This window comes from Xenopus laevis, chromosome 6L (genome assembly GCF_017654675.1).
Source record: "Xenopus laevis strain J_2021 chromosome 6L, Xenopus_laevis_v10.1, whole genome shotgun sequence".
NCBI lineage: Eukaryota > Metazoa > Chordata > Amphibia > Anura > Pipidae > Xenopus > Xenopus laevis.
Genome location: NC_054381.1, coordinates 8715655 through 8742699, shown reverse-complemented (window position 1 = coordinate 8742699; position 27045 = coordinate 8715655). Strand labels below are relative to the sequence as shown.

The window sequence follows — 27045 nt, the reverse complement described above, 5'->3', positions numbered from 1 at the left end:
TGCTTGAACTTGATCCCAACTAAGATAAAATTAATCCTTATTGGAAGCAAAACCAGCCTATTGGGTTTATTTAATGTTTATATGATTTTTTTTTGTAGACTCAAATTTTGAAAATCCAAATAATGGAAATATGCGATATCCGGAATATCTCAGGTCCCGAGCATTTTGGATAACAGGCCCCATACCTGTACCTTGTACCTGGTGGTAACTGCACTACATGAACCAATATTTGTGGTAAAATGGGTTTATTTAATGTTTAAATTATTTCTTAGTAGATTTAGGGTATGAAGTTCCAAATGACAGAATGATCCCTTATCCAGAAAACCCCAGGTCCAAAGCATTCTGGATAACAGGTCCCATGCCTGTATTGAAATAAAATTGTTGTGTTATTCCAAGGACACAGAATTAGTATGTTAATTGCTAACGTCATCCATTAATAGGAAAGGCTGTTTAGCAAGGTCACCAAACGAGTAGGTCTTTGTCCCATTTGGCTTCTCAAGTGTTGCTCTAAATTGAGCTGAACCAGTTGTTCTCCAGCTTGGGCACTGGTTACATCCCTTGGTGGGCCTGGGCAGTTCAATTCGTGGTGGAGCACATAAACGGATGGGCGAATTGGACCCCTTTCGATTCTCCAAAAATTTCCCCGTCTGCGAAAAATATGGGCAACAAATTATTTTTGACGCACAGTAAATGTTTTGGACACGCAACATTTTTTTTCCCGTTGGAGTCTATGGGCATCATTTCAGCAGCAAACTCAACCCAAACCTGTCCTCCTACAATCTACAAGCCTTCCCCTAAATCTGAATCAAGACCAGATATTAATTAAGGTGTCGAACTCTTGCTTTGTTTTTGTGTCGGCATCCAAAAATCTTCCCTTTTATATCCAACTTGGATAGGGAAAGGACAAGAGAGCAGTCTGGAGAGATGGAGGTACCTGCCCTACATTACTGATTTGAGCAATCACACCAAAGCTTCACATCTGTATCTAATAGAGGATAAATAATTCTTCATAGAGTAGCATCTTGTAGCACACAGTAGCATCTTGCTTTGGACCTTCAAAGAGGAGAATAGAAAACCTTTTTAAAAGGAAGTCTACATAATAATGAACTGTATCTATGCCATAGCAGTGATCCAAACATTCTACTTGGTTGTTAGGGTCACCGACTTCTGTAATCAGATAGTGGTTTGAATACCAGACTGGAGAAGAACAAGAAAGGGTATCAACAGAAAGTACAGTAATTCCAAAAACATAGCCACCCTCAGCGCTCACAACCTTAATTTTTGTAAGCCGGTAGTCAAAGACCGTAGCAACCAAATATCTACATGGAGATCAATAGGTCAGAAGGTCTTGTGATGTTTCTTTCCCACTTTACAAAAGCTCAAGAGTATGGCTTGTTTGTTAGAAAAGTGTTTAATTGTGGAATGCATCAAAGTACAGGTATAGGATCTGTTATCTGGAAACATGTTATCCAGAAGGCTCCGAATTACAGAAAGGCTGACTCCATTTTATAAAAATAATCCAAAATTTTTATAAAGGATTTCCTTTTTCTGTGTAATAATAAAACAGTAGTTTGTATTTAATCCCAACTAAGATATAATTAATCCTTATTGGAAGCAAAACCAGCCTATTGGGTTTATTTAATGTTTAATTTCTAGTAGACTTTAGGTGTGACGCTCCAAATTACGGAAAGATCCTTTATCCAGAAAACTCCAAATCCGGAGCATTCTGGATAATAGGTTCCATACCTGTACTGTTAAACCACATTTCTTCTTCTTATGCCATGATGAGCCTTGTTGTTGGTCTGATCTAGACAGGTTATGTCTCAATTTACCAATGGCCCTGCATTTTCCCAGAAAAGTCCGTCATCCTTTGCCATGAAACAATTCTATCCCTGCCAAAATGGGATATCCATCAGGTAGCAAAGAATCCCATCTATTAAAGAATTTCACATCTCATATTTGAGGAAATAGGTGGAAATCTTTCCAATATTGGATTGCCCATGGCTATTTCTTAAGCCTATCTTCCCAACGCCAAAGTACTCTTACACCTTAAAGCCATAAGTCTTATTGTTGGCTTGATCCAAACAGGTCACACCTAGATACAAATGACCCCACATTTTCCCAGAAAAGTCAGCTGTCCTTTACCATTGTAACAGGTCTACCCTTGCCATTGGCCTCAGCAACAAAATAGCAGTACCATAAAGGTTTAATGCTTCTTTCCCAATGCAATTAAGCTTTGTGTAGGTCTTGTTTGGTAGTGTTTTCCCTGGAAATCAGCCGTCCCTTGCCATCAAAACAGATCTACCATGGCTAAATTGGGATATTCATCAGGTAGCAAAGTATCCCTTCTTTTTAAGAATTCCACATCTCAGATTTCAGGCAATAGGCTGTGATCTTTCCAGCATTGGAATGCCCTTGGTTATTCATAAGCATGGTTTAACCGAAAAATTATGAAAATCTCTAACATCATCTTGTTTCTGTTCTCTTTTTTTTTGTAGCTTTATTGATTTTTCAAAGTACAGTAATCAGCATTGTAACGTAAGGAAGAAGAGAGGCTGGGAGAAGGATAGAAAGAAGGAAAGAGAGAGAGAGAGTAAGAAAGAAAGTAGGAGGGAGGGGTTAGGTATTTAAGGGGTAGGATAGGATGGGTGAGATTCTTCTTCTGGGAGTCTTCTGCTGTTTAACCAGCTGTATTTTTGTTCTCTTTTCAGAATACCAAAATGGATTACAGTTTATTTAGCGGGGCACCACGGTTCCTCACCAGGCCCAAGGCCTTTATGATGTCTTTGGGGAAAGATGCCACCCTGAGTTGCCAGATAATAGGAAACCCAACTCCCATGGTCACATGGGAGAAGGACAAACTCCCAATCAAGTCGGAAGGTCGTTTTAAAATGATAGAAGAGGACAACCTGTATCGAATCACCATTTATGACCTACGATTTGAAGACAGTGGTCAGTACATCTGTAGGGCGATCAACACCATTGGTGAAGCCTTTGCAGCCGTGACCATCAAAGTAGGGGATGAAAAGGAAGGCACTGTTGCAGAATGCTCACCCTTCTTTATTTTGAAACCCATCACCACGAAGATTAGTCTAGGAGAAGATGCCACATTTCAGTGCAGGGTCCAAGGCAATCCCTCACCAACAGTGAAATGGGAAAAGGATGGGAAAATTCTTGGCAAAGGTTTTGACTCCAATCGCATTCGGATTATAGATAATGGTGAGTCCAGCTCTGTAAAAATACACTGCATAAGGTTTTCAGACAGTGGAACATATTTATGTCGGGCAGAGAACCCTGTAGGACAAGCCACGGCTTCCGCATCATTGTTGATTGATTCTTTTTCAAACAGCACAACTGCTCTGGAGCCTACCTATGCCAAAACAACTTCTCTGTTGTCCCACCTTCAAAAACGACGGGAAGAAATGAGGAAATCAGACACATCAATCATCGGTACCGTTGACTCCAATGCCACATCGTATGGAGCTGTGGATTCATTATCCAGCCTTGGCTTTAGCTTGAGTCTTGACTATGAAAGAGCTGCCTCCCTCGCACCAAAAATGAGCCGTGATGGAACATTTGGTGTTCTTACCCGTACTTGCACGGTGACTGAGGGGAAGCACGCCAAAATGAGTTGCTATGTAACCGGGGAACCCAAACCTGAAATTGTCTGGAAAAAGGATGGAGACATTATCACAGAGGGGCGGAGGCATGTCATTTATGAGGATGAGCAAGAGAACTTTGTATTGAGAATTTTATTTTGCAAGCAAATCGACAATGGCTTGTACACCTGCACAGCCTCTAATCTGGCGGGACAGACCTACAGCTCAGTGCTGGTTATAGTAAATGGTAAGGACTTGAATATTTTGTTACTCTAGTATTTTTACTTCCATGCTCAGGAGTAATAAATGTCTTTGGCTTACAGCTTGGCCACCTATCCACTATTTTCAAAAGGGCAATAGAGAAGCAGCCATTATAATAATATCCGCTAAACCCTAAATAATCCCCAGCAATTTTGCTTACTGTTTATTTTAGATATTTAGGGAGTTATTTATCAACGGTCAGATGTTGCAGTTTTTATACCTCGAATGAACTCACTAACTCAATTTTTTTTTTTAAAACTCAAATGGAAAAAACTTGAGTCAGTGAATTCGGATTGAATAACCTGAAAACTCGACTTAATCACGTTTCCCACGTAAAAAAATTTAATCAATAGAGTTTTCGAGCAAATCCCAAGGAAAAAACTCAAACATCATGTTTACATGTTCAAATGGTTGAAGGGACCTCTGCCATTGACTTCTACATGACTTTGCCAGGCTTTTGCTGGAGTATTTTTTAAATGGGAGCTATTTCCAACTTCGGGTATAATAAATCTTGAATAATTATAGTTTTGTTTTTTTTTACAAAAATCCCTAAAATTAGAGACCGCAAAAAATTTGAGTTTTGCACCTCAAAAAACAAGAATTTTTCAGGAAAACACAACCTGGCCTGATAAATAACCCCCTTAATGTTTGGTTTTTGAGTTTCTCAACCTAGCTTTCAACTGCTGAGCTGCAGGTTAATTAACCATGGTAAAACATTGTGTATGTGAACCTATATAAGCAGGTATTGAGCAGTAGGGATGCGGGACACCCAGGTTCGGGCCAACTTCCGCACACAGTTTGTGGGTCGCAGATGGGTTCGGGTTGAGCTCCTCCTTCCTCTCTCTTCCTACCTGCAAACTTTCTGTGCCGTCTTCTTTTTCAAGCAGTGTCTATATATAGGATTGCACCTGCCCCTATTGTGACGTCAGAGATGGGCAGGTCGGGCATGGGCCTATGAAAAGAAGGGCCTGCCAGGTTCAGGTTTGGTGTGGATTGGGAGCGGATGGGTTATGTTGAATTTTTGTTGACCAGAACATCACTACTGAGCAGGGCTACCCAATGTTTTCTAAGTAGCTCGGCAATATTAGACTATACTATATTTAAAATGCTGGTGGAATTCCCAAACCCAAGCTGATCTATCTGTTAAGGCATTTGCATATGTGTTAATGTCTACATTTAGATTTGCCTGCTTACAACTGTCAGCCAAAACAACTCAACAAATAATGAAGATCAGTTGCAGGTTAAGCTAGCTTAGCATTGTCTATGTCTGTGAGCTTTGCAAACTTTTGAGCTGGTCCCCAGTGGAGGTTCAGAATACTCTCTTCAAGATCCAGCCTGAAGACCATTTGAGGTTAGAGTTGTGGATCTCCTCTACATAGTTACATAGTTACATAGTTAAATCGGGTTGAAAAAAGACCAAAGTCCATCAAGTTCAACCCCTCCAAATGAAACCTGTATCCATACACACACTCACACTGACCCCTCCATACACTCACATATACAATATATACCAATATCTAAACTTATTGTAGATTTTAGTATCACAAAAGCCTTGGACGCATTAAGCCTTGGACGAAGTATAGATTAATTGTTTTCATATATCTGTCATACTAAATGCAAGTCGTGCCTTTACATTAGATCCCCGACTTTATATTTATTTCTTTGTCTTAGAAAAGTCCTACAGGAGTAAGGTTGTTTGGTTCCAGTATTTTGATCTTACTTTGTCAGTTTATTTTTCCCAGTATTTTATCATCTTCTCTATATGATGAGGTGCACTCCAAAGTATGAGGGTGCTAATGTAATGTGAGCATGGGGCCTGTACAATGGGTAATGAATATTGCCTGAAATGTCTTCCCAGCACAGATTTCCACTTACCTTTCATACACTTGAATGGATCCTGGAAGGCCAAAGTATGGGAGATACAGCTAGTGCCAACATTCCAGCCAATGGTCTCCTGCACAATGGAGAAGACCACAGCTTAACTATATCTAAAAATGCCCATTCCAGTGATAGCTATGCATTAAGGGGGCAATATTTTCCAGATTTTCATGACAGGGCTATAATTTAAACTTTGCCACAAGCTTTGTAGTTAGTAAAAACCTTGTGTTCTGTAACTTGGTATGTACTTACTTCTGTCCCTTGATATATTTGGTAGACGTCCATCAAGTAATACTTGATGTAAATTCCACTCCATCAGGCTGTCCAGCTCCCAAGCTGCCTTTGGTTTAAAAATAGAATGGAATGAGTCAGTCATGTAGTTATAGTTAGATTGTTTAAATGTCTTTTTCCACTCCCACTGCTTTCCACCAGCTTGGCTGACTCACAACAATGGATCTTCTCAGAAACCAAGCACAAAAAGTTCAGAATCCAAAGTGCTGTGTGTCCATAATGGTATTGTTATGCATTTATTTTAGGATTTTTACTTGGACATTATCAGATAAAGTTAAGCTTGGAGTAACTTCTGTGACCAGTTGGTGATTGACAGCTTTCATTGTCCTATGTAGGGTGATCTTGTTCAGGTAGAGAGGGCGTTGGGTTCATATACATAAGTTAGTATTTTGTTCAATAGAGAGGGTGTTGGGTTCATATACATAAGTTAGTATTTTGTTCAATAGAGAGGGTGTTGGGTTCATATACATAAGGTATTTTGCCTGACGAAGGGGCCTGTGTGCTCCGAAAGCTTGCAATTGTTACATATTCTGTTAGACGATAAAAGGTATCACAAAACTTTACATTTTCTGCATTTTTTTAATGGCTAACATGGTACAACCCCCTGGTCTACCCGTCCCACTGGGCAAATGCCCCTAACTTGTTACTTACCCTTCTGCGCAGGTCCAATCCAGGGAGTTCACAGGCGACATCTTCTTCCACGCGATCTTCTTCCTGCTTTGACCGGCGAATGCGCAGTAGGAGCATTTCGCCAGTACGATCTACTGCGCATGCGCCAAAAGTGACAAAGTGAAATCGGAAAACTTCGTGACTTTTGGCGCATGCGCAGTAGATCCGTACCTGCGAAATGCTCCTACTGCACATGCGCCAAAACGCCGGTCAACGCAGGAAGAAGATCGCATGGAAGAAGATGTCGTCTGTGAAATCCCTGGATTGGACCTGCGCAGAAGGGTAAGTAACAAGTTAGGGGCATTTGCCCAGTGGGACGGGTAGGCCAGGGGAGTGGAGGGAGGGTGGGCAACACACGGGGGGAGGGTTTTTTCGCCAACTAGGTTTCCTTCTCCTTTAAGCACCTGCTTAGAGACCACTGGGAGCAACATCCAAGGGGTTGGTGAACAACTCATGAGCTACTGGTTGGGGATCGCTGGCATAGAACAAAGAGAACTTAGTCTGAGCACCAAATCTGGTACAAGCAGCCAAGCCGGACATAAGTGCTAAAGGTGCAGAGCTAGTCACAAATATTGCAGCAAATTTGCACCAGTAAAAACACCTTTTAATAAAGAACTTGCACTAACATACACTCACTTGTACCATTGCCAACTAGGCTTGCATTGCAGAACACAAGGAAAGTCGTAGTGCCCTTGAATTTACACCTACCTTGAATAGGCATTAATTCTAAGGCTCCCTTTAGTCTTTAGTTGGGCTTTATAATTTATAATTTATTATGTATGCTTCAAATTCTGACTGATTCACGTCTGCCAGGTAGCAACTGTTCGAATTTTCTTAAAATACTACATAGCATGGGGGGCCTTATTTATCAAAATCCAAATTATTCTGATTATTTTAAATAAAAAATAACATTTATTATAAAAAAAAATCATGATTGAATCAGATCGGGCACAAAAACAAAAAAATCAAGCCAAAATCTGAATCGTAGGGTTTTTTTTAGAATTTTTTCCTGAATCGCTCATTTTTTCCCCCGAAAAGCCAGAATTTTTCAGATTTTTGCAAGAAAAGTCAGAAATATTCGGATTTTAGGGCTAATTCCAGTGCAGACCACAGACACTTCCAAATAGGATTGGGACCTCTCCCATTTACTTGTATACGACCTCGGCAGGTCTGAGATGATTTTCGGATCTGGACTTTTTCCATCCTCTGGGTTTAATAATTCTCGAAAAATTCATGTTTTTTTTTCCACTAAAAATTCAGATTTTATAGTAAAAAGTTTTTGGTGTTTTTGCTGTTTTTGGTGTTCGGACTTTAATAAATAACCCCCTAAAAGTTTTTAGGAGCGCTACAAATAAGGGTATGTCTACAGAAAGTATATAATGGCACCTTTCTATAACTTTCACCTGAGTCTCTGAAGGAACCCACTTTACTCTTAGAGAGTTATGTACTGTTAATGGTTGCTTAGATAGTTTCAGTTTATCATGCTCAACATTTTTATAACATTGGTGCTAGTGATGGGCGAATTTATTCGCCGGGCGCGAATTCCCACGATTTGCGGTCAGCGAATAAATTTGCGAAACTGCTGCAAAAATTCGCCAGTGAAAACCGGACGCTGGTGTCAAAAACGGACAGTGGCGTCAAAAACGAGACGAAAGCCCTTTCGTGAATTTTTCGCAGTTTCGAGGAATTTTTCGGCGAATCGAAACTCCCCAAATTCGCCCATCACTAATTGGTGCCAATTATGGCAAATACCCAAAAAGTTAAAATTGTTGCAAAAAAAAAACCAAGGTGACAAATCTGGTGCAACTGTCACTGCTACATGTGCGTCCAATAAGAAACTTACCATTCACTGGTATTAGGAGCGGTGACAAGGAAAGAGAGCAGAGTTTTGTCAGCAGCTCTTCTCTGCCAGAGCAGTATAATAGTTGGTGGTGCACACCTTAGTATTTATAATTAATAATAATAATAAAAATAATAATAATAATAATGATGATGGTGCTCTCTGCAGTGGTCACCTGTGAGATCCCCAAGAAGTACATAAGTAAAGAGAAGCAGGGCACTCAAATTATGAAAAAACAGAAAATATTTATTTACATAAATACCAACCCGTTTCGAACCCCCCTAAAAAGGTGGGGGTTGAAACGCATTGAGTATTTATTTATGTAAACAAAAACATTATATTTTTTCATAATTTGGGTACCCTGCTTCTCTTTACTACCAGAGGGCAGTGACAGATAATACATCCCATGCCCCTGGGTTCTTGGAATTGAAAGAAATAGGAAGAAATAAATATATTGAGCTTTTCATATTTACCGTTAGGCTAGCAGATTCCTTAATGTAGTCAGGCCTGTCCGCTGCCTGTGCAGGTGAGTGACCCACTTTAAGTTTAGCTCACTAGAAATTTCAGGGTTTTCCAAATTAGAATTTTGAAGCAACACAACCCCTGTTTTGAAGCAATTGCCCTTTTGGTGAAATTGTAGTTTTCCAACTTTTTCAGTATAGTTTTACCGGCCCATGGGCCTTCAGTTGGGTAACTCTGAACTACAGTACGTTTTGTTGCATTTACATTATTTTACATTATTTTAAATTGTACTCAATTTCAGCTCTACCATCTGTAAACAGTTTGCAAGGTTTGTAGTACTTGACGATTGATGTCTCAGGTCCCATATTGATACACAATATATTGATTCATTGTTGGACAAAAAGGTCTTGAAATCCAAGGCCAGGCCAGACGTTATCAAAAAGTCGTCAGTCCTATTTTTGTCTCTGCTGTTATGTAACACAATCTTAGTCATAGGGGCTTATTTACTAACATTGACTCTAGCTTGTAGCAGTGCAGTTGCTAATAGCAACCAAGTAGGTCTTTGCTTTAACTTTCCAGTGTATAGTAGACTATTGAAATCAAATTGAAAATGCTACTGGCAATTGTTTCAAAGCTGATGTGCCATTCTATTGCTTCTGTCTTGAGTGGCTCTTGCTAAGACATTCCAAGCCTTGGCCATGACTCTTCCATCCATTGGTTCCTAATGATGACTTGATGGTTTTGATATCAACTCTGCAGTTTGCAAACTCTGAAATCACACCTAAAAGTTTTTAGTCAGTTGCAGTTAAAGGGATACTGTCATGGGAAAAAAACTTTTTTTCAAAACGCACCAGTTAATAGTGCTGCTCCAGCAGAATTCTGCACTGAAATCCATTTCTCAAAAGACCAAACAGATTTTTTTATATTCAGTTTTGAAATCTGACATGGGGCTAGACATATTGTCAATTTCTCAGCTGCCCCAAGTCATGTGACTTGTGCTCTGATAAACTTCAGTCACTCTTTACTGCTGTGCTGCAATTTAGAGTGATATCACCCCCTCCCTTTTTCCCCCCAGCAGCCAAACAAAAGAACAATGGGAAGGTAACCAGATAACAGCTCCCTAACACAAGATAACAGCTGCCTGGTAGATCTAAGAACAACACTCAATAGTAAAAACCCATGTCCCACTGAGACACATTCAGTTGAAAGAAAAACAGCCTGCCAGGAAGCATTTCTCTCCTAAAGTGCAGGCACAAGTCACATGACTGGGGGAGGCTGGGAAATTGACAAAATGTCTAGCCCCATGTCAGATTTCAAAATTGGATATAAAAAAATCTGTTTGCTCTTTTGAGAAATGGATTTCAGTGCAGAATTCTGCTGGAGTAGCACTATTAACTGATGCGTTTTGAAAAAAACATGTTTTATGATGACAGGATCCCTTTAATGATTATCTTGAAAACTGGTGCCTAAACTGCCTGGACTTTGGCACATAATTTCATGTCTTTTGCTAATGAATGAATGCAACTCATGAAAGTACTGATATAAATTAGAAATAAAGTGCTGAGCAACATTACATTACAGCGTATTATTTTATGTAGACACTTAGGGGGTTATTTATAAAAGTCCAAATGTCAAAAACTCGAAAAATTCTATGTTTTATTGCAATGAAATACAAATTTTAGTGGGAAAAAAATTTAATTTTTCGAGATTTTTTATACCCAGAGTCAGAATTTGAAAATCCAGCATCTCAGACCTGCCAAGGTTGCATGAATGTTTATAAGGTTAAGTATAAGTCAAAGGGAGAGGTCCCTGTCCTATTTTGAAGTTTCTGTGGTCTGAGCTAAAATTAAAACTTTAAATTAAAATCCGACTATTTCTGAATTTTCTGGCAAAAATCTGAAAAATTCAGGCTTTTCAGGAAAAAGCCTGAAAAGATTGAGTGATTTGGGAATTTTTTTTTTTAAAAATTGTACAATTCGGATTTTCGCTCAATCTCATCAAGTTTTTCCCCAATTCGATTAAATTGTGCTTTTTAAATAATAAATAAGGTCAATTGTGGATTCTAGTTTGATAAATAAGTCCCAGCAATTCCATTTTCAGTATTGTTTGCTTGCAATTATATACCCTCAATGCATCTACTGTATGTTGTACCTTACCATTCTGATTATATATTCTTTCACTTGTTCTCCAAGAACCTAGAATACCTTTCAGAACAAAACTGAGAGATCTGGAGGTCAGAGAGAAAGAATCGGCCACCTTCCAATGCGAGGTTCCAAGCGCCATCACAGAATCATCTTGGTACAAGGAGGAAACTCAGATCGAGCAAAGTTCCAAGTACAATATTGAAGATCAGGGATCCATCAGAAGGCTCACCATCCAAAATATCACCGCTGATGATGATGCCGTGTATATCTGTGAAATGAAGGAAGGCAGCAGGACAATCGCTGAGCTCTCTGTTCAAGGTATGTAGAAGTTGTCATGGCTTACATTATTTTCCAGGCTCCCAGCATTCCAAGAACTTGCCTGGTTCCACCTTCTAAAAATGATACCACATTCTACTCAGACCAGAGTATAAAAAAACTATTTATCTTTCCCTGAAAGGAAACATCATCAAAAAGCTTCCAAGAAGGACATCAGTTCCGATTAGTGATACAGCCATGTTCTGTGTGGAGCTGGATAACGAATGCCAGAAATTCAAGTGGTTAAACAATGGTGAAGAAGTAAAACCCGGAGGACGGATTTCCATCACTTCCTCTGGGAAACAGCACACTATGACCATCCGTGAATGTCAGAATAGCGATGCCGGAGAGATAACCTTCATAGCAGATGATTGTAGGACATCCACCAAGTTCACCATCACCAGTAAGTATTCATAAATACATTGTATATTTGGGTACTATTTGGTAGATTGGAGGTGCAAGGCTGGACGTTTATGGAATCTATCTATATGTATGTCTATCTATGTATGTCATATTCCTTTTGGCTACATAATGAGGTATAATAATTAATGCTTGTCTGAATTGAATCTTGCTGTGAAACTGCAAACCGTGATCTTAGAAATATTCCGAGTTATAAAGTCTAATTGGATGAAGGACACTATTGCGTTCCTGATATAAGTTTAATACATGGTCCTTCTCCAAGATCCAAGGCCAGAACATTCTCCTTATCCAAAGAATGCCAGTCCAGCAGAAAGCTGAGAGTACTTTAAAACCAAAAGATAATTGCAAGTACATGGTGCCAATGGCTCTATATTTAACTAACCTTAAAGGGATTCTCTCATGATTTTTATGGTGTAGTTTTTATTTCTAAATGACACTGTTTACACTGCACATAATTCACTCTACAATATAAAATGTTATTCCTGTACCAGCAAGTGTTTTTATTTCAGTTTTAATATTGGTGTGTAGGTGCATCTCAGGTCTGGTCATCTGCTTTCAGAAAGAGTCAGTGATGCACTATAGAACTGCTTTCTGACAGTATTTTGTTGAAACTCAATGTAACTGAATGTGTCGCAGTGGGACCTGGATTTTTACTATTGAGTGATGTTCTTAGATCTACCAGGGAGGTGCTATCTGGTTACCTTCCCATTTTTCTGTTGTTAGGCTGCGGTAGGGGGGTGATATTACTCAAGTTTGCAGTACAGCAGTAAAGAGTGACTGAAGTTTATCAGAGGAGGGGGGTGATATTACTCAAGTTTGCAGTACAGCAGTAAAGAGTGACTGAAGTTTATCAGAGGAGGGGGGTGATATTACTCAAGTTTGCAGTACAGCAGTAAAGAGTGACTGAAGTTTATCAGAGTACAAGTCACATGACTGGGGGCTCCTGAGAAACTGACAATATGTCTAGCCCCATGTCCGATTTCAAAATTAAATATAAAAAAAATCAGTCTGCTCAGTGCAGAAGTCTGCTGGAGCAGCACTTCTAACTGATGAATTTTGAAAATCATGTTTTCCCATGACAGTATCCCTTTAATAACCCTTAAACATTGGTGGTCTGGCCCTAAAATACCCGTGATTGTTAAGTGTTGCTGTTCAGTTACAGTTGTAGAGAATCATGATAGAAGCTCCCAACTTATATACTAGTGCGTCTACAAACGGTATGTACAGTAATTATTTATGGAAAGCATCCTTTTTTAGAAATGAAAATACTCTGTAAAACTGGAATAAATTTGAAACAATTTAGGGCTCAATTTCACAAAAAGAACATGATGGAACAAGAGCAATGGTGGATCCCCAGGCTGGAAAACTTAGGTTTGTTTACATTACAGAACTGACATCAGTTGGGGGTCTACAATTAAATGATATAACTGTATAAAGGACCAATTAAAACCTTTCTAGAAGCCTATGCATCTTTGATGAAAAAAATGGTAGGGCTTCATCTGAAGCTCCTTAGTTTCAGGTCTCCTTTAGTATGACATTTAGCATGGTAATTGCACAATAAAGGTGAAAAAAATTATTTATTTTAGTTGTTTATACTATATAGATGTTTGTTCACTAAGGCCATTGTAGCATGAATATATTGTCTCCTTTGGAAGCTTATGCCCTTATGTTATATGGTTGTGTCAGGGTGGCCCTGGATTTTCTTATGGCTATGACCTGTATTTTACAGTTCTGGGTTGTGTTTACTTCAACAAAACCTTTTTCTCTCCCCTCTGCTCCAAAGACACTTTGCTCCAGCTGTTGGTCACCTTAGATCAGTGATCCCCAACCAGTGGCTCATGAGTAACATGTTGCTCCCCAATTCCTTGGATGTTGCTCCCAGTGGCCTCAAAGCAGGTGTTTATTTTTGAATTCCAGGCTTGGAGGCAAGTTTTGGTTGTATAAAAACCAGGTGTACTGCCAAATAGGGTCTCATGTAGGCTGCCAGTCTCCTAGGGGCCACCAAATGGCCAATCACAGCACTTATTTGACATTCCAGGAACTTCTTTCATGCTTGTGTTGCTCCCCAACTCTTTTACATTTCAATGTGGCTCACAGGTAAAAAAAGGTTGGGGACCCCTGCCTTAGATTTAAAAATCTAAAGTAAACATTAACTATCATTGTTTTAACTAGAGCCTCATTGGCTGAGGTTGAAGATTTGCCTGTGGTCCCAATCAAATTGCTTCTTCCAGTTAAGGTCCTAGGTTCTGAATCCAGACCCTCATGTAGTAAAGCTCCTTTTCTGATAATATTCCAGAATTAGGATGTTTGGAACATGCTACATTAGCTTTAACGTATAACTTGCTCTGCAGAGAAACAGATCTACTGATACTTGGCCCTTGCAGACCAGTAAAGCTGAGTGTCAGAAGCACATTTCTCAATTACTATTGGGTGATGACACACAGTGTCATGTTGCATCCAACTGTATGTTTCAGAATCATGGGAAGGAAACCGATCCATGTGAAACTATTTTTACAGCTTGTACATTTAGACTTTGATTTGGCCTTGGTGACTCGCATACAAAAATATTCTCTATTCAAGTTAATGTCGGGGTTGGCCACCATTCTATGGCTACCTGGTCCTCTATTCTGGTGAAGCTCCTATATTGTGAAACATCAATGCAAAAACAGTTTTCTTTCTTATGTATTAAGTGGTACTAGGGCTACATATATACAATACTGTTGGAATGAAAGGGTTGAAAGGCACGTTGAGGTTGTCCTCAACATCTACTTTAATTGCTGCAGTTTGACATTGTACCTGAAAAAGTTTTTCCCCTTTAAACTGGAAGACTTCTTAGAATTAAATTTTGTTTCATTATTCCAAGCATGTAATTTTTCGAAATTGTTTTTAATTTTGCAGGTTTAAGGAAACCACCTTCTAATGCACCCACTAACCCCATGGTGAAGGATAAAACAGAAACATCAGTTACATTAGTCTGGTCCCCTCCCCCAATGGATAGGCCCGTACCCATTGACGGGTACATCGTAGAACGGAAGAAACTTGGAGCCACCACCTGGCTGAGATGCCACGAATCAACCAATGTGCCTGTTCCACAGTTCACCGTCAACAATGTTTTTGATGAAGGAAGTTACCAGTTCCGTGTTAGTGCTGTGAACACCTATGGGCAGAGCCCTTACCTCGAATTCCCAGGAACTCTGCATCTTGGTGAGTTTCCTTTCCACACTTATTACCTGCTAACCCATAGCTGCACTACAATCAGGACTGATCCTATGAAATGTGGGGCCCAATTGGGACCATGTTGGTGGGGCCCCTAGACAAAGTGTTGCTGGCTACTGACACACCAAGTATTTAGGAAAATAAGGGCATACAGGCACAAAATAGAAAGGAAAGGGGCAGACAAGGTAAGAGAATGAGAGGGATGAAATAGGGGCACATAATAGGGCCACACAGGGTAAGAGAGAGAGGGAGGAAATAGGAGAGTGGACTGGGCCAATTAGTTTGGGGCAGGCTGGGCCGATTCAGCTTGGGAGCAGGCTTGGTTGGATTGGGGGCAGGCAGGGCCTATCAAGGTTGGAGGAAAGCTGGGCCTATGAGAGTTGGGGGCAGGCTAGACCTATGGAGTTGGCTGGCTTATCAGAGTTGGGGGTGGGCTGGACCTATGGATTTGGGGATGGGCTGAACTCTCAAAGTTGGGGGCAGGCCAGGCAGCATCATGTGCTGAGGGAAATATTATCTGTGCTGCCCTGTGGTTCAGGGCCCCCAGAGGTGCGGGACCCTATTGGGCCCAATTGGTCCAATAGGCCTAAGGCCGGCCCTGACTACAATGCCATTTAAAGAAACTCATAAAGCAGGCAGGCTGAAGGCCATAAAATGCTTTTGAGGGCCATATCTGGCCTGTGGTCTATTTAATGTAACAGGTGAATTGGTCAAAATGGTTGGCTTTCCTAGATCTTCAGCAGGGATATATTTATGGTTGTTGTCTGGATTGATTTGGTTGACCCTACTATACTATAACTATTGTTTTTCCATTACTTTTCTTCCTCTAGAACCTGTACCTTCTGTTAAAACTCCACTAAGGCCTGCAGAAGTCACTTTGGGTGGAGAGGCAACATTCACAATTGACCTCAGCACTGTTTCTTCAGGCGTCTGGCTGATCGATGGAAAATTAATTCAGAACAGTGAGCGGTACACAATAAGGCGGGTGAAAAATACTCACACCCTTATTATTCAGAGCATCACCCAGGCCGACCATGAAACGGAAGTGAAATTCACCAGTAATGGGATCGAGAGCAGCGCTAGGCTTAGGGTGAAAGGTAAATATTCATTATTTATTGACACATAAACTTTATACCAGAAGAATGTGTTCAAATCTAAACTATACCATTGTACCAATTTACACTGCTACATTTAAATGCTTTACCCAATATGCTTTTATTGTAGCTTTACCCCAGAATGTTAGTCTGGATATTTAGGAGTGTAAATAAACGTTCACCCCATAACACACCCTATTATAACAGGCCACCCCTTACACTTCTTTGAACCCCTCTAAGGCAGCGCCTCCCAAGCTGTGGGACTGGTTTGGAGCCAGGGTTGTCTTTCAAGAGGCTGCACCCCTAGGCCATCCACTGCTTGCACCCAACTTCCCTGCTTGCACCCCCTCAGTAGTTGATCCCATACAGTTAAATTCTTTTAACTTTGTTGAGTGTTATGATGTATCAAGGGCAATTTATACACTACTTACATTGAAGGAGGTCTTCTCTGTGGAACAAATTATTTTTTTTCTGCCATAAAAAACTACTGCCCTGAGTTCTTCCCTTTAAAATAAGCCAATAAAGCATCTTAGCAATTTTAAATAGTTATGGAGGCTGTAGAGCTCATTTGCAATGCCCCATGCAGTGTACAAAGTACAAAAAGGCCACAATCAGCTCTTGCTTCCCTAAGGCAGAGTGGAGATTTGGGGAGACTAGTCGCCCGACGACAAATCGCCTCTTCTTCAGGCAACTAATCTCCCCAAACTGCCTTGCGCCAGCTACAATCTAAATTGCTGTCGGTATGGCATTCGGAGTGCTTCATTCGGACGACTTTGGAAAACGAAGCGCCCCGAGTGCCATCCCACCGGCGATTTAGATTCTAGCCAGTGGAAAGGCAGTTCAGGGAGATTAGTCACCCGAAGAAGAGGCGATTAGTCGCTGGGCAACTGAATCTCCCCAAATCTCCACGTGTGTCTCTGCCCTAAGTGCTCTCATGCTTATGCCCCCAGGGTTCATGGATGACCCCCTTTTGTCTCTTTATCTCATCAGAGCTAACATAACAGGATTTCTTTTTTATTGTATAAAACACAAATAGGCACCTTAATGGGAATTAGTGATGGGCGAATTTGCGCTGCTTCGCCGAAAAATTTGCGAATTTCCCGCAAAATTTGCAAAACGGCCAAAAATTCGCAAAACATCGGCGGCATCTCGTTTTTGACTCCGGCGTCTGCTTTTTTGGACGCGGCAACTTTTTTTTTACGCCGGCAAATTTTTACCAGCAAATTTTCGTGGTCGAATTTATTCGCCGGCTGCGAATCGTGCAAATTCGTCGCTAATTCACGCCTGGCGAATAAATTCGCCCATCGCTAATGGGAATTCCTATATATTCCATTTCTAGAATAATCATATAGAATTCCTAAACTATACTACTTCTCCTCTTTAAATATGCTACAGTACAGAAGTGCACTTACCAATAGAAATAAATCAGGTCTTTGCTATCATTTACTTTACTTTTATTTACTTTAATGTTCTCATTTCTAGTGGATTGTTCAAAAAGAATTGCTGAATGGTTGGTAATGGCAACTGCAGTTGCTCCCACTAACACCTATGATAAATTAGCTCCACTGACATGTTATTCTGTACACTGAGCATTATTTATACCCATATTTTTTCATATATATTTATTTTATTATAGGGAAAATTGGCAGGCTAAGCATAATGGAAGATCCAGCTTTTGTGCGTCACTATAAATATTGAGTGGAAGGAATGTTTCATGAGTACCCTCTGTACTAACAACTTGTGTCCATCCAACTACCTATCACTAGTCATCATTTCAGTCTTTAAATTCCCTCTTGGAAAAGAACATCTGTCATTCCAATGTATGTCAACAACATCACATACAGATGCCATTAGGGTGATTTAATGGCAGCTATGATTTGCTGCTTTGAGGAATCCATTTGTTCTCGCCTTAATGTTAATAGAGCACATTAACAAATGTAGTGCCCTCTACATGCTCTTTGAATAGAGTAATGTTAGTGTGAATAGCAAAGAATGTTCATACAGCCTATATCATGTGAATGTCATCAAACTGCTGATCTTGCAGGGCATAAGGACAGTAAATGATGGACGGATAAGTGACAGAAATGCCATACCAAAATGGTATTCAACAGAGTTCAATGGCAGTTAAGCTAGTTAGGGCCATGTGCACTGTTGGTCTTCAAGGGTAATATAACAGATGAAATTATAAAATATGTGCTGATACATTTCTATCAGAATTGATTGGCTTGATGAGACTATGCATTCCAATTTCTGAATTAGAGTATGATGGAATCCAGAAGAGTGTCAAACTTTAGTTCTTCCCAAGTCAATATAGTTATGTATTCATGCTTGCCTTTAACCCTGGTCTTCTGCAGCTCTTCCACAGTTCACCAACACCAAGAAGATCAATGATGTAAAGGTGGTCGCTGGAGAGCAGGCAGAACTTATCTCAGAGACTTCAGAGGAGAATGTGAAGGTTCTGTGGTACAAAGACAACAAAGAGATCCGACACTCCAAAAAGTTCTCGCTGGAAGTTAAAGGGAAACAGCACAAACTGCTTGTCAATGCTGTCAAGAAGGAAGATGAGGGGACGTACTCTTGCAAAATTGGAGTTGACTCAGTTGTGTTTACTTTAAAAGTTACAGGTGAGTCTTGCCATGATCGAAGAGCTTAAAGATAATAATGAAGTTCTGAGATTGAGTTGGGTAAACCGAGAAACAATGGGAGGTGCTGGATGATAAGTGAGCAGGCAAGGCAATGATAAAGGAACAAGGTAGAGCAGTGATCCCCAACCAGTAGCTCATGAGTAACATGTTGCTCTTCAACCCCTTTGATGTTGCTCCCACTGGCCTCCCAGCAAGTGCTTATTTTTGAATTCCTGGCTAAAAGGCAAGCTTTAGTTGCAATAAAAACATGTATATTGCCAAACAGAGCCTCCTGTTGGCTGAAATTCCACATATGGGCTACCAATATCCAATCACAGCCCTTATTTGGAAGCCCTGGGATCTTTTTGCATGCTTGTGTTGCTCTCCAACATTATTTTATACTTAAGTGTGGCTCATGGGTAAAAAAAGGTTGGGGACCCCTGAGGTAGAGGGTGGCGACTGTTGTGGTGTTGTGGGCTAGTGACATGTACATATGTTTCTTTCATTATTTTATTGAACCTGAAATCAGCACTCTTGTCTGACTCAACACACAAATCAGTGTTCAGCTAAAGAACCGCTTAAGAAATGCCAAGTCTGCTCACATTTTCTTGCCATTTTCTTGCCAATTATACTCCTTATCATTATTTGACTTCCTATGCTAATATTCATATCTACATATGTTTATTTTAAGAACCTGAGCCAGTGTTTACTAACCAAGAGAAAGTGCAGAAGGAGGTTCAGGCCACACTGACAGAGAGCGCTACCCTCAAATGCGAGGTGACCCAGTCCAAAACTGAGGTGAAGTGGTATAAGGATGGGAAACTCATCACCTCCAGCAAGAGAGTGAGAGTGGAGTCCGAGGGCAAATCCCGCCGCCTAGTGGTGGAGCAGTTAGAGAAGAAAGATGCTGGAGAGTACAGCTGTGAGGCTGTTGGAGAGAAAATTAACTTCAGAATCAAAGTTATTGGTAAATAATGTTTATGAATATCAAGATATGAAACTAGGAATTACACTAGACCAGTGGTCCCCAACCAGTAGCTTGCGAGCAACATGTTGCTCTCCAACCCATTGGATGTTGCTCTCAGGGTCCTTAAAGCAGGTGCTTATTTTTGAATTCCAGGCTTGGAAGCAAGTTTTAATTGCATAAAAACTGAGTATAGTGCCAAGTAGAGACTCCTGTAGGCTACCAGTCCACATAGGGGCTACCAAATAGCCAATCACAGCCCTTATTTTGCACCCCAAGGGACTTTTTTATGCTTGTGTTGCTCCCCAACTCTTTTTACATTTGAATGTGGCTCACAGGTAAAAAAGGTTGGGGACCCCTGCACTAGACCTACAGCTTTTGAAATTAACTCTCACTGATTACAGGTGGGCGATATAAGATGAGAACATATGAGGTGCAAACAATGAGTGCCATAGTACAAAGGATACGTTAATGATAAGATTAATAGATTTATGTTTTGATATATTAATAGGACTATGGAGGTACTGACTGGTCCCATAACACAGTAGACAGGCATTTCCACAATCATGGTCTTGTTCTTTTAAGGAATACTCTAGTTAAAGTAGTTCTCCCTATAAAAGCTACACATAAACCACCAAAGGTGGCTACCATGATGTAGTGCTTAGGGCTGATTAACTTGTAAGCTGCTCAGTGTGCACAAGTGAGTGTGGGACACTACTATAGATATATTATAGCAGGGGTCCCCAACCTTTTTACCTGTGAGCCACATTCAAATATAAAAAGAATTGGGGAGTAACTCAAGCATGAAAAAGTCCCTTGAGGTGTCAAATAAGGGATGTGATTGGTTATTTGATAGCCCCTATGTGGACTTGCAGCCTATAGGAGGCTCTGTTTGGCACTATACTTAGTTTTTATGCAATTAAAACTTTCTTCCAAGCCTGGAATTTAAAAATAAGCCCCTGGTTTGAGGACACTGAAAGTAACATCCAAGGAGTTGGAGAGCCACATGTTACTCACATGGAACTTGTTGGGATCACTGCATTAGAGCTCAGCCAGGACAAGTGGTTACTTCATGTATGAGCTCAATTGTATCATTCAGTGGTTTGGTTATATGACAGAAAAATGGTTTAGGGGCTTAGTTGTGTAAGTGAAAGAAATATTTGTGCCACTGTTGGGTTATATCATTTCTTTGACTCCATTGCATTTTCAGAACCTGAGCCAGCATTTATCAACATAGAGAAGGTACAGAAGGAGGTTCAGGCCACCTTGAATGAGAGCACCACGCTGAGCTGTGAGGTGTCCCAGGCTAAGACTGAGGTGAAGTGGTACAAGGAAGGCAAACAGATCACTTCAAGCAAGAAAATGAGGTTAGAGTCTGAGGGCAAAGTTCGTCGACTGGTGGTGGAGAAAGTTGAGAAACAAGATGCTGGAGAATACAGCTGTGAGGCTGCCGGGCAGAAGATCAATTTTAAGATTAATGTTAAAGGTCAGTTGAATCATTGTTATAGTTTGAACAATTGTCTCTCTTCTGGTGAGTGGAAGAAAGTAGGTTCAGGTGCAAGCAGAAAACTTATTATAATGTTTCCATGTTAAATTTGTCCCACTGCACTCTTATTTACTAAACCAGCATGTTTTTAGGCAAAATCAAGTTTTTTTCCTAATGTTAATGCTATCATCCCTTTAAATTACACTCTTTTTGACATTTTTAGAAGATTCTAAGAAGCCATTTAAAAGGTTATAACTAAATTCATAGGTGAATCGTTGAAATACATTTCAGCAATCAAATATAATAGTATTCTTAAAATATGAATGAGAAAACTGAATTTTCTTTACAGAGCCTGAGCCAGCATTCACCAACACAGACAAGATACGGAAGGAGGTTCAGGCCACCCTAAATGAGAGCACCACCCTGAGCTGTGAGGTGTCCCAGGCCAAGACTGAGGTGAAGTGGTACAAGGATGGGAAAGTCATAACCTCCAGCAAGAGAGTCAGGGTGGTGGCTGAGGGCAAATCTCGTCATCTGGTGATGGAGAAAGTGGAGAAACAAGATGCTGGAGAATACAGTTGTGAGGCTGCCGGGCAGAAGATCAATTTTAAAGTTGCAGTAAAAGGTAAAAATATCATATCATCATTAGAGATGGTAAAGAGGACTACCTGGGGAGTTATGTTTCCACAATGTAAGGTGGGTGAAAGAGTAGTCTGTGTAGGCAAGCTAAACCCATAGCTACAGATTGTGCAGGTTAGCTGCCGAGTTACATTTGTAACCTTTGTAGAATAGGTGTAATGGTTCAAAAAGTTGCTTCAGAACTCATAACCCATCACAACCAATCATATGTTTGATTTTCTTAAACTTCAGTCTAATAAACTCTACTTAGCATTTTGTGGTTTATTAGACCTGTAACAATATTTGTATACCTTTTGTTACAATGGTTCCAGTCATAGTTCCAGAATTTGTTTCAGTCCTTGTAACCCACAAAATGAGATCTTACTGTAAGAAGCTTGTGTCCTTGGCAGAAACCAGTCATGATGCCAAAAAGGGTCCTTTAAGACCACCTCAGGTGGATATAAATATCTTTCATTTTTAGTCTAAAGAATTGTCCATTAGTATTTAAACAATGTACTGTAAATTGAGTTAGACTTATAGTCATTTTGTTTTCGACAAACATTTCAGAACCTGAGCCAGCATTCATCAACCAGGAGAAGGTACAGAAGGAGGTTCAGGCCACACTAAATGAGAGCGCCACCCTGAGCTGTGACGTGTCCCAGGCCAACACTGAAGTGAAGTGGTACAAGGAGGGGAAACTCATCACCTCCAGCAAGAGGGTCAGGGTGGTGGCTGAGGGCAAATCTCGTCGTCTGGTGGTGGAGAAAGCGGAAAAACAAGATGCTGGAGAATACAGTTGTGAGGCTGCCGGGCAGAAGATCAATTTTAAAATTGCAGTAAAAGGTAAAAAAAAGTTGGTGAAAGGGTAGTCTTTGTAGGCAAGCTAAACCCCATAGCTACAGATTGTGCAGGTTAGCTGCTGAGTTACATTTGTAACCTTTGTAGAATAGGTGTAATGGTTCAAAAAGTTGCTTCAGAACTCATAACCCATCACAACCAATCAGACATTTAATTTTCTTTCCTATGTTCTTAAACTTCAGTCTAATAAACTCTACCTAGCATTTTGGGTTTTATTAGACCTGTAACAATATTTGTATACCTTTTGTTACAATGGTTCCAGTCATAGTTTCAGAATTTGCTTCAGTCCTTGTAACCCACAAAATGAGATCTTACTGTAAGAAGCTTGTGTCCTAGGCAGAAACCAGTCATGATGCCATAAAGGGTCCTTTAAGACCACCTCAGGTGGATATAAACATCTTTTATTTTTAGTCTAAAGAATTGTCCATTAGTATTTAAACAATTTACTGTAAATTGAGTTAGACTTATAGTCATTTTGTTTTTGACAAACATTTCAGAACCTGAACCAGCATTCATCAACCAGGAGAAGGTACAGAAGGAGGTTCAGGCCACCCTGACAGAGAGCACCAGCCTGAGCTGTGAGGTGTCCCAGGCCAAGACTGAGGTGAAGTGGTACAAGGATGGGAAACTCATCACCTCCAGCAAGAGAGTCATGGTGGAGTCTGAGGGCAAATCTCGTCTCTTGGTGGTGGAGAAAGTAGAGAAACAAGATGCTGGAGAATACAGCTGTGAGGCTGTAGGACAGAAGATAAGTTTTAAGATCAATGTGAAAGGTGAGTGGGAATTCATGGATTTGTTATGGTTGCAAATTATTAATCATAGGGTTGTATTGCCTTTCTTTTTATTAAAATGATGCAGAGAGTCTAGCTACAGATGGAGCAAGCTTTGTTGATCCATTTGATGAACATTCATATTCAGTTTTACAAATATAATGCATAATGTTTGCTTACAGTTTTAGAGATAGTAAATGATTATGTTTTATATTGGGTCATCATAATTTGTTTTATAACTTCTGAATTCAATTCAACTCTATTCAATTAGAGCCAGAACCAGTGTTCGCCAACCTGGAGAAGTTGCAGAAAGAAGTTCAGGCCACCCTAACAGAAACTGCCACCCTGAGCTGTGAGGTGTCCCAGTCCAAGACCGAGGTGAAATGGTTCAAGGACGGGAAACAAATCACCGCCAGCAAGAAAATTAAAGTGGTGTCTGAGGGCAAGTCCCGTCGGCTGGTGGTGGAGCAGTTGGAGAAAAAAGATGCTGGAGAGTACAGCTGTGAGGCTGCCGGGCAGAAGATCAATTTCAAGATCAATGTCAAAGGTGACCTGGATTATAGACAATTTATTTGTTATAGTTGCAAATTATAACTCATACATTGGTCTTGCCTGTCTTTTCTTTCAATACAGACGTACCAGCTGCAGATAAAGCAGACTTTGCATCAGATGAACATAGACATTTCAGTCTATTTTAGAAATATAGACTATTTTCCTCTTTTTGAGATGTTAAATTAAAGATTTATATGGCATCATCAGCAGCCACCCATCTGCTGCAAAAAAATGTACTCACTGACTGTCAGCTGGAGCAACTGTTTGTTCCAAGTGAAAATTGTTAGTTTGAGGTACAATAGGTCAGATAGATTCTGCCTTCACCAAATATTCCTCCAGTGTCTTATATTTTTTCTGCGTGTGCCTCTTCATATGAAGTTTAGATTTAGTAATTAGAAAATCGATCTCTATTTTATTAGAGCCAGAACCTGTGTTCGCCAACCAGGATAAAGTACAGAAAGAAGTTCAGGCCACCCTAACAGAAACCGCCACCCTGAGCTGTGAGGTGTCCCAGTCCAAGACCGAGGTGAAATGGTACAAGGATGGGAAACAAATCATCACCAGCAAGAAAATTAAAGTGGTGTCTGAGGGCAAGTCCCGTCGGCTGGTGGTGGAGCAGTTGGAGAAGAAAGATGCTGGAGAATACAGCTGTGAGGCTGCCGGGCAGAAGATCAATTTCAAGATCAATGTCAAAGGTGACCTGAATTATAGACAATTTATTTGTTATAGTTGCAAATTATACCTCATACATTGGTCTTGCCTTCCTTTCTTTTAATACAGACGTACTAGCTGCAGATAAAGCAGACTTTGCATCAGATGAACATGGAACATTTTAGAAATATATAATTTTTTCCCCTTTTTGAGATGTCAATTCATGTTTTATATGGCATAATCAGGAGCCACCCATCTGCTGCAAAAATGTACTCATTGGGGCAAATTCACTAAAGAGTGAATTTTCACCAGTGACCATTTCGCCACACTTCTTGCCACTTCGCCAGGCGCAGATTTGTTACCAGTACGCTAATTCACTAAAAAGCGAAGTTGCGTCACAGCAGCCTAACACTGGCGAATTTTCACAAAGGCTACTTTGGTAGTTCGAGAATTTCATTGCAAAGTTTCGCTAGCGTTCATTTCTGCCTAGCAGAACTTCGTTAGAACTCTTACGCATAGGTCAATTTGAATAGGGCGGGTACATGAAAGTCAATGACAGAACAGACCCTCTAATGCCCTACACATGAGCCCACCCAAAACAAACGCGCCATGACCCTCAAATGTGCAGGAACAAAAATGGTAATTTAATAGTTTGGACTTTTGAAGGTGATCCTGCTTTAAAAAAGTAAAAGTCGCCAGTGTTTTTTATTACTGTAATGAATTTCCAGCATACAGGATATGATGTCACTGACATATGATTGACAAGGCTGTAGCTTCGTTTTATCAATTCACCTGGTCTGAGGTGGTGAAGTAAACTCTGGCGAAAGAGGTAACGTTCAGTAAAATTTGCATCTTAGTGAATTTGCGGAGTAACGACGGTTGACCAGAGCAAATAGTCATTTGCCGATACAGTGCGTACAAAGGCTAGCAACGGTCTTGTTCGCTAGAGACTTGTCATCTACGCCTGTTAGTGAATTGGTGATGTCCCTGCGGATGGGATTTCTGGCGAATTGTCGCTGTCATCGGCCACTTCGCACTTTATTGAATCTCATTGACTCCAAGGGGCAAACTCACTAAGCGGCGAAGCGCCTAACGCTAGCGTGAATTCGCCAGCGTTGGGCATTTTCGTTACTTCGCCGATTCACTAACGGACGCTGGCGTAACTTCGCTAGTGTTACTTCGCACTCTTACGCCTGGCGAATTTGCGCAACGGACGTAACTACGCAAATTAACTAACGCGCGCATTGTACTGAACGCTACCTTTTACGCTAGACTTCCTTCGCCACCTCAGACCAGGCGAAGCGCAATAGAGTAGATAGGGATTGCTTCTAAAAAAGTTCAAATTTTTGCTAAGTCCCAAAAAATGCTGGCGTTTTTTCATTATTATGGGTGATAGGCTGAAAACAATCGAAGCATTTTTTGGGGCTCCCCTCCTTCCCCCCTACATTTCCTAACTCATGGCAACTTAACTATACAGTGGGCACATGTGTAGGGCAAAATTTATTTGCTGTTTTGAAGGTTTCCCAGGCTTGTGTAGTGCTGCTACGAATACTTCCATTGGAAATTGAATTTGGCGCCATATGCAAATTAACTTCGCTTCGCTTGGCGAATTAATGCTAGCGCAACTTCGCAACCCTACGCTACCCCTGAGTGCAACTTCGGATTTTAGTGAATTTGCGGAGTGCTGGCAAAAATACGCCTGGCGAAGCGCAACTACAAATCTTAGTGAATGTCCCACTATGACTGTCAACTGGAGCAACTGTTTGTACCAAGTGAAAATTATTAGTTTGAGGTACAATAGGTCAGATAGATATTGTCTTCACCAAATATTCCTCCAGTGTCTTATATTTTTTCTGTGTGTGCCTCTTCATATGAAATTTAGATTTAGTAATTAGAAAATCGATCTCTATTTTATTAGAGCCAGAACCAGTGTTCGCCAATCAGGATAAAGTACAGAAAGAAGTTCAGGCCACCCTAACAGAAACTGCCACCCTGAGCTGTGAGGTGTCCCAGTCCAAGACCGAGGTGAAATGGTTCAAGGACGGGAAACAAATCATCACCAGCAAGAAAATTAAAGTGGTGTCTGAGGGCAAGTCCCGTCGGCTGGTGGTGGAGCAGTTGGAGAAGAAAGATGCTGGAGAATACAGCTGTGAGGCTGCCGGGCAGAAGATCAATTTCAAGATCAATGTCAAAGGTGACCTGAATTATAGACAATTTATTTGTTATAGTTGCAAATTATACCTCATACATTTGTCTTGGCTTCCTTTCTTTTAATTTTTTCTGTGTGAGCCTCTTCATATGAAATTTAGATTTAGTAATTAGAAAATCGATCT

The 27045-nt window shown here is 40.5% G+C and overlaps 1 protein-coding gene across 1 annotated transcript in view; it reads left to right on the top strand.

Moving 5' to 3' along the window:
- Nucleotides 1-27045, top strand: part of LOC108718692 (obscurin) — a 235192-nt gene that overhangs the window by 14248 nt on the left and 193899 nt on the right. Inside the window, exons 2-15 of the mRNA XM_041565749.1 lie at nucleotides 2712-3846; nucleotides 11193-11462; nucleotides 11602-11862; nucleotides 14778-15083; nucleotides 15926-16192; nucleotides 18544-18813; nucleotides 19505-19780; nucleotides 20988-21263; nucleotides 21613-21888; nucleotides 22449-22724; nucleotides 23237-23512; nucleotides 23781-24056; nucleotides 24481-24756; nucleotides 26631-26906. Coding sequence (XP_041421683.1) covers nucleotides 2721-3846; nucleotides 11193-11462; nucleotides 11602-11862; nucleotides 14778-15083; nucleotides 15926-16192; nucleotides 18544-18813; nucleotides 19505-19780; nucleotides 20988-21263; nucleotides 21613-21888; nucleotides 22449-22724; nucleotides 23237-23512; nucleotides 23781-24056; nucleotides 24481-24756; nucleotides 26631-26906 — 4708 coding nt within the window. The 5' untranslated portion in view covers nucleotides 2712-2720. The remainder of the gene's footprint in view (nucleotides 1-2711; nucleotides 3847-11192; nucleotides 11463-11601; nucleotides 11863-14777; nucleotides 15084-15925; nucleotides 16193-18543; nucleotides 18814-19504; nucleotides 19781-20987; nucleotides 21264-21612; nucleotides 21889-22448; nucleotides 22725-23236; nucleotides 23513-23780; nucleotides 24057-24480; nucleotides 24757-26630; nucleotides 26907-27045) is intronic.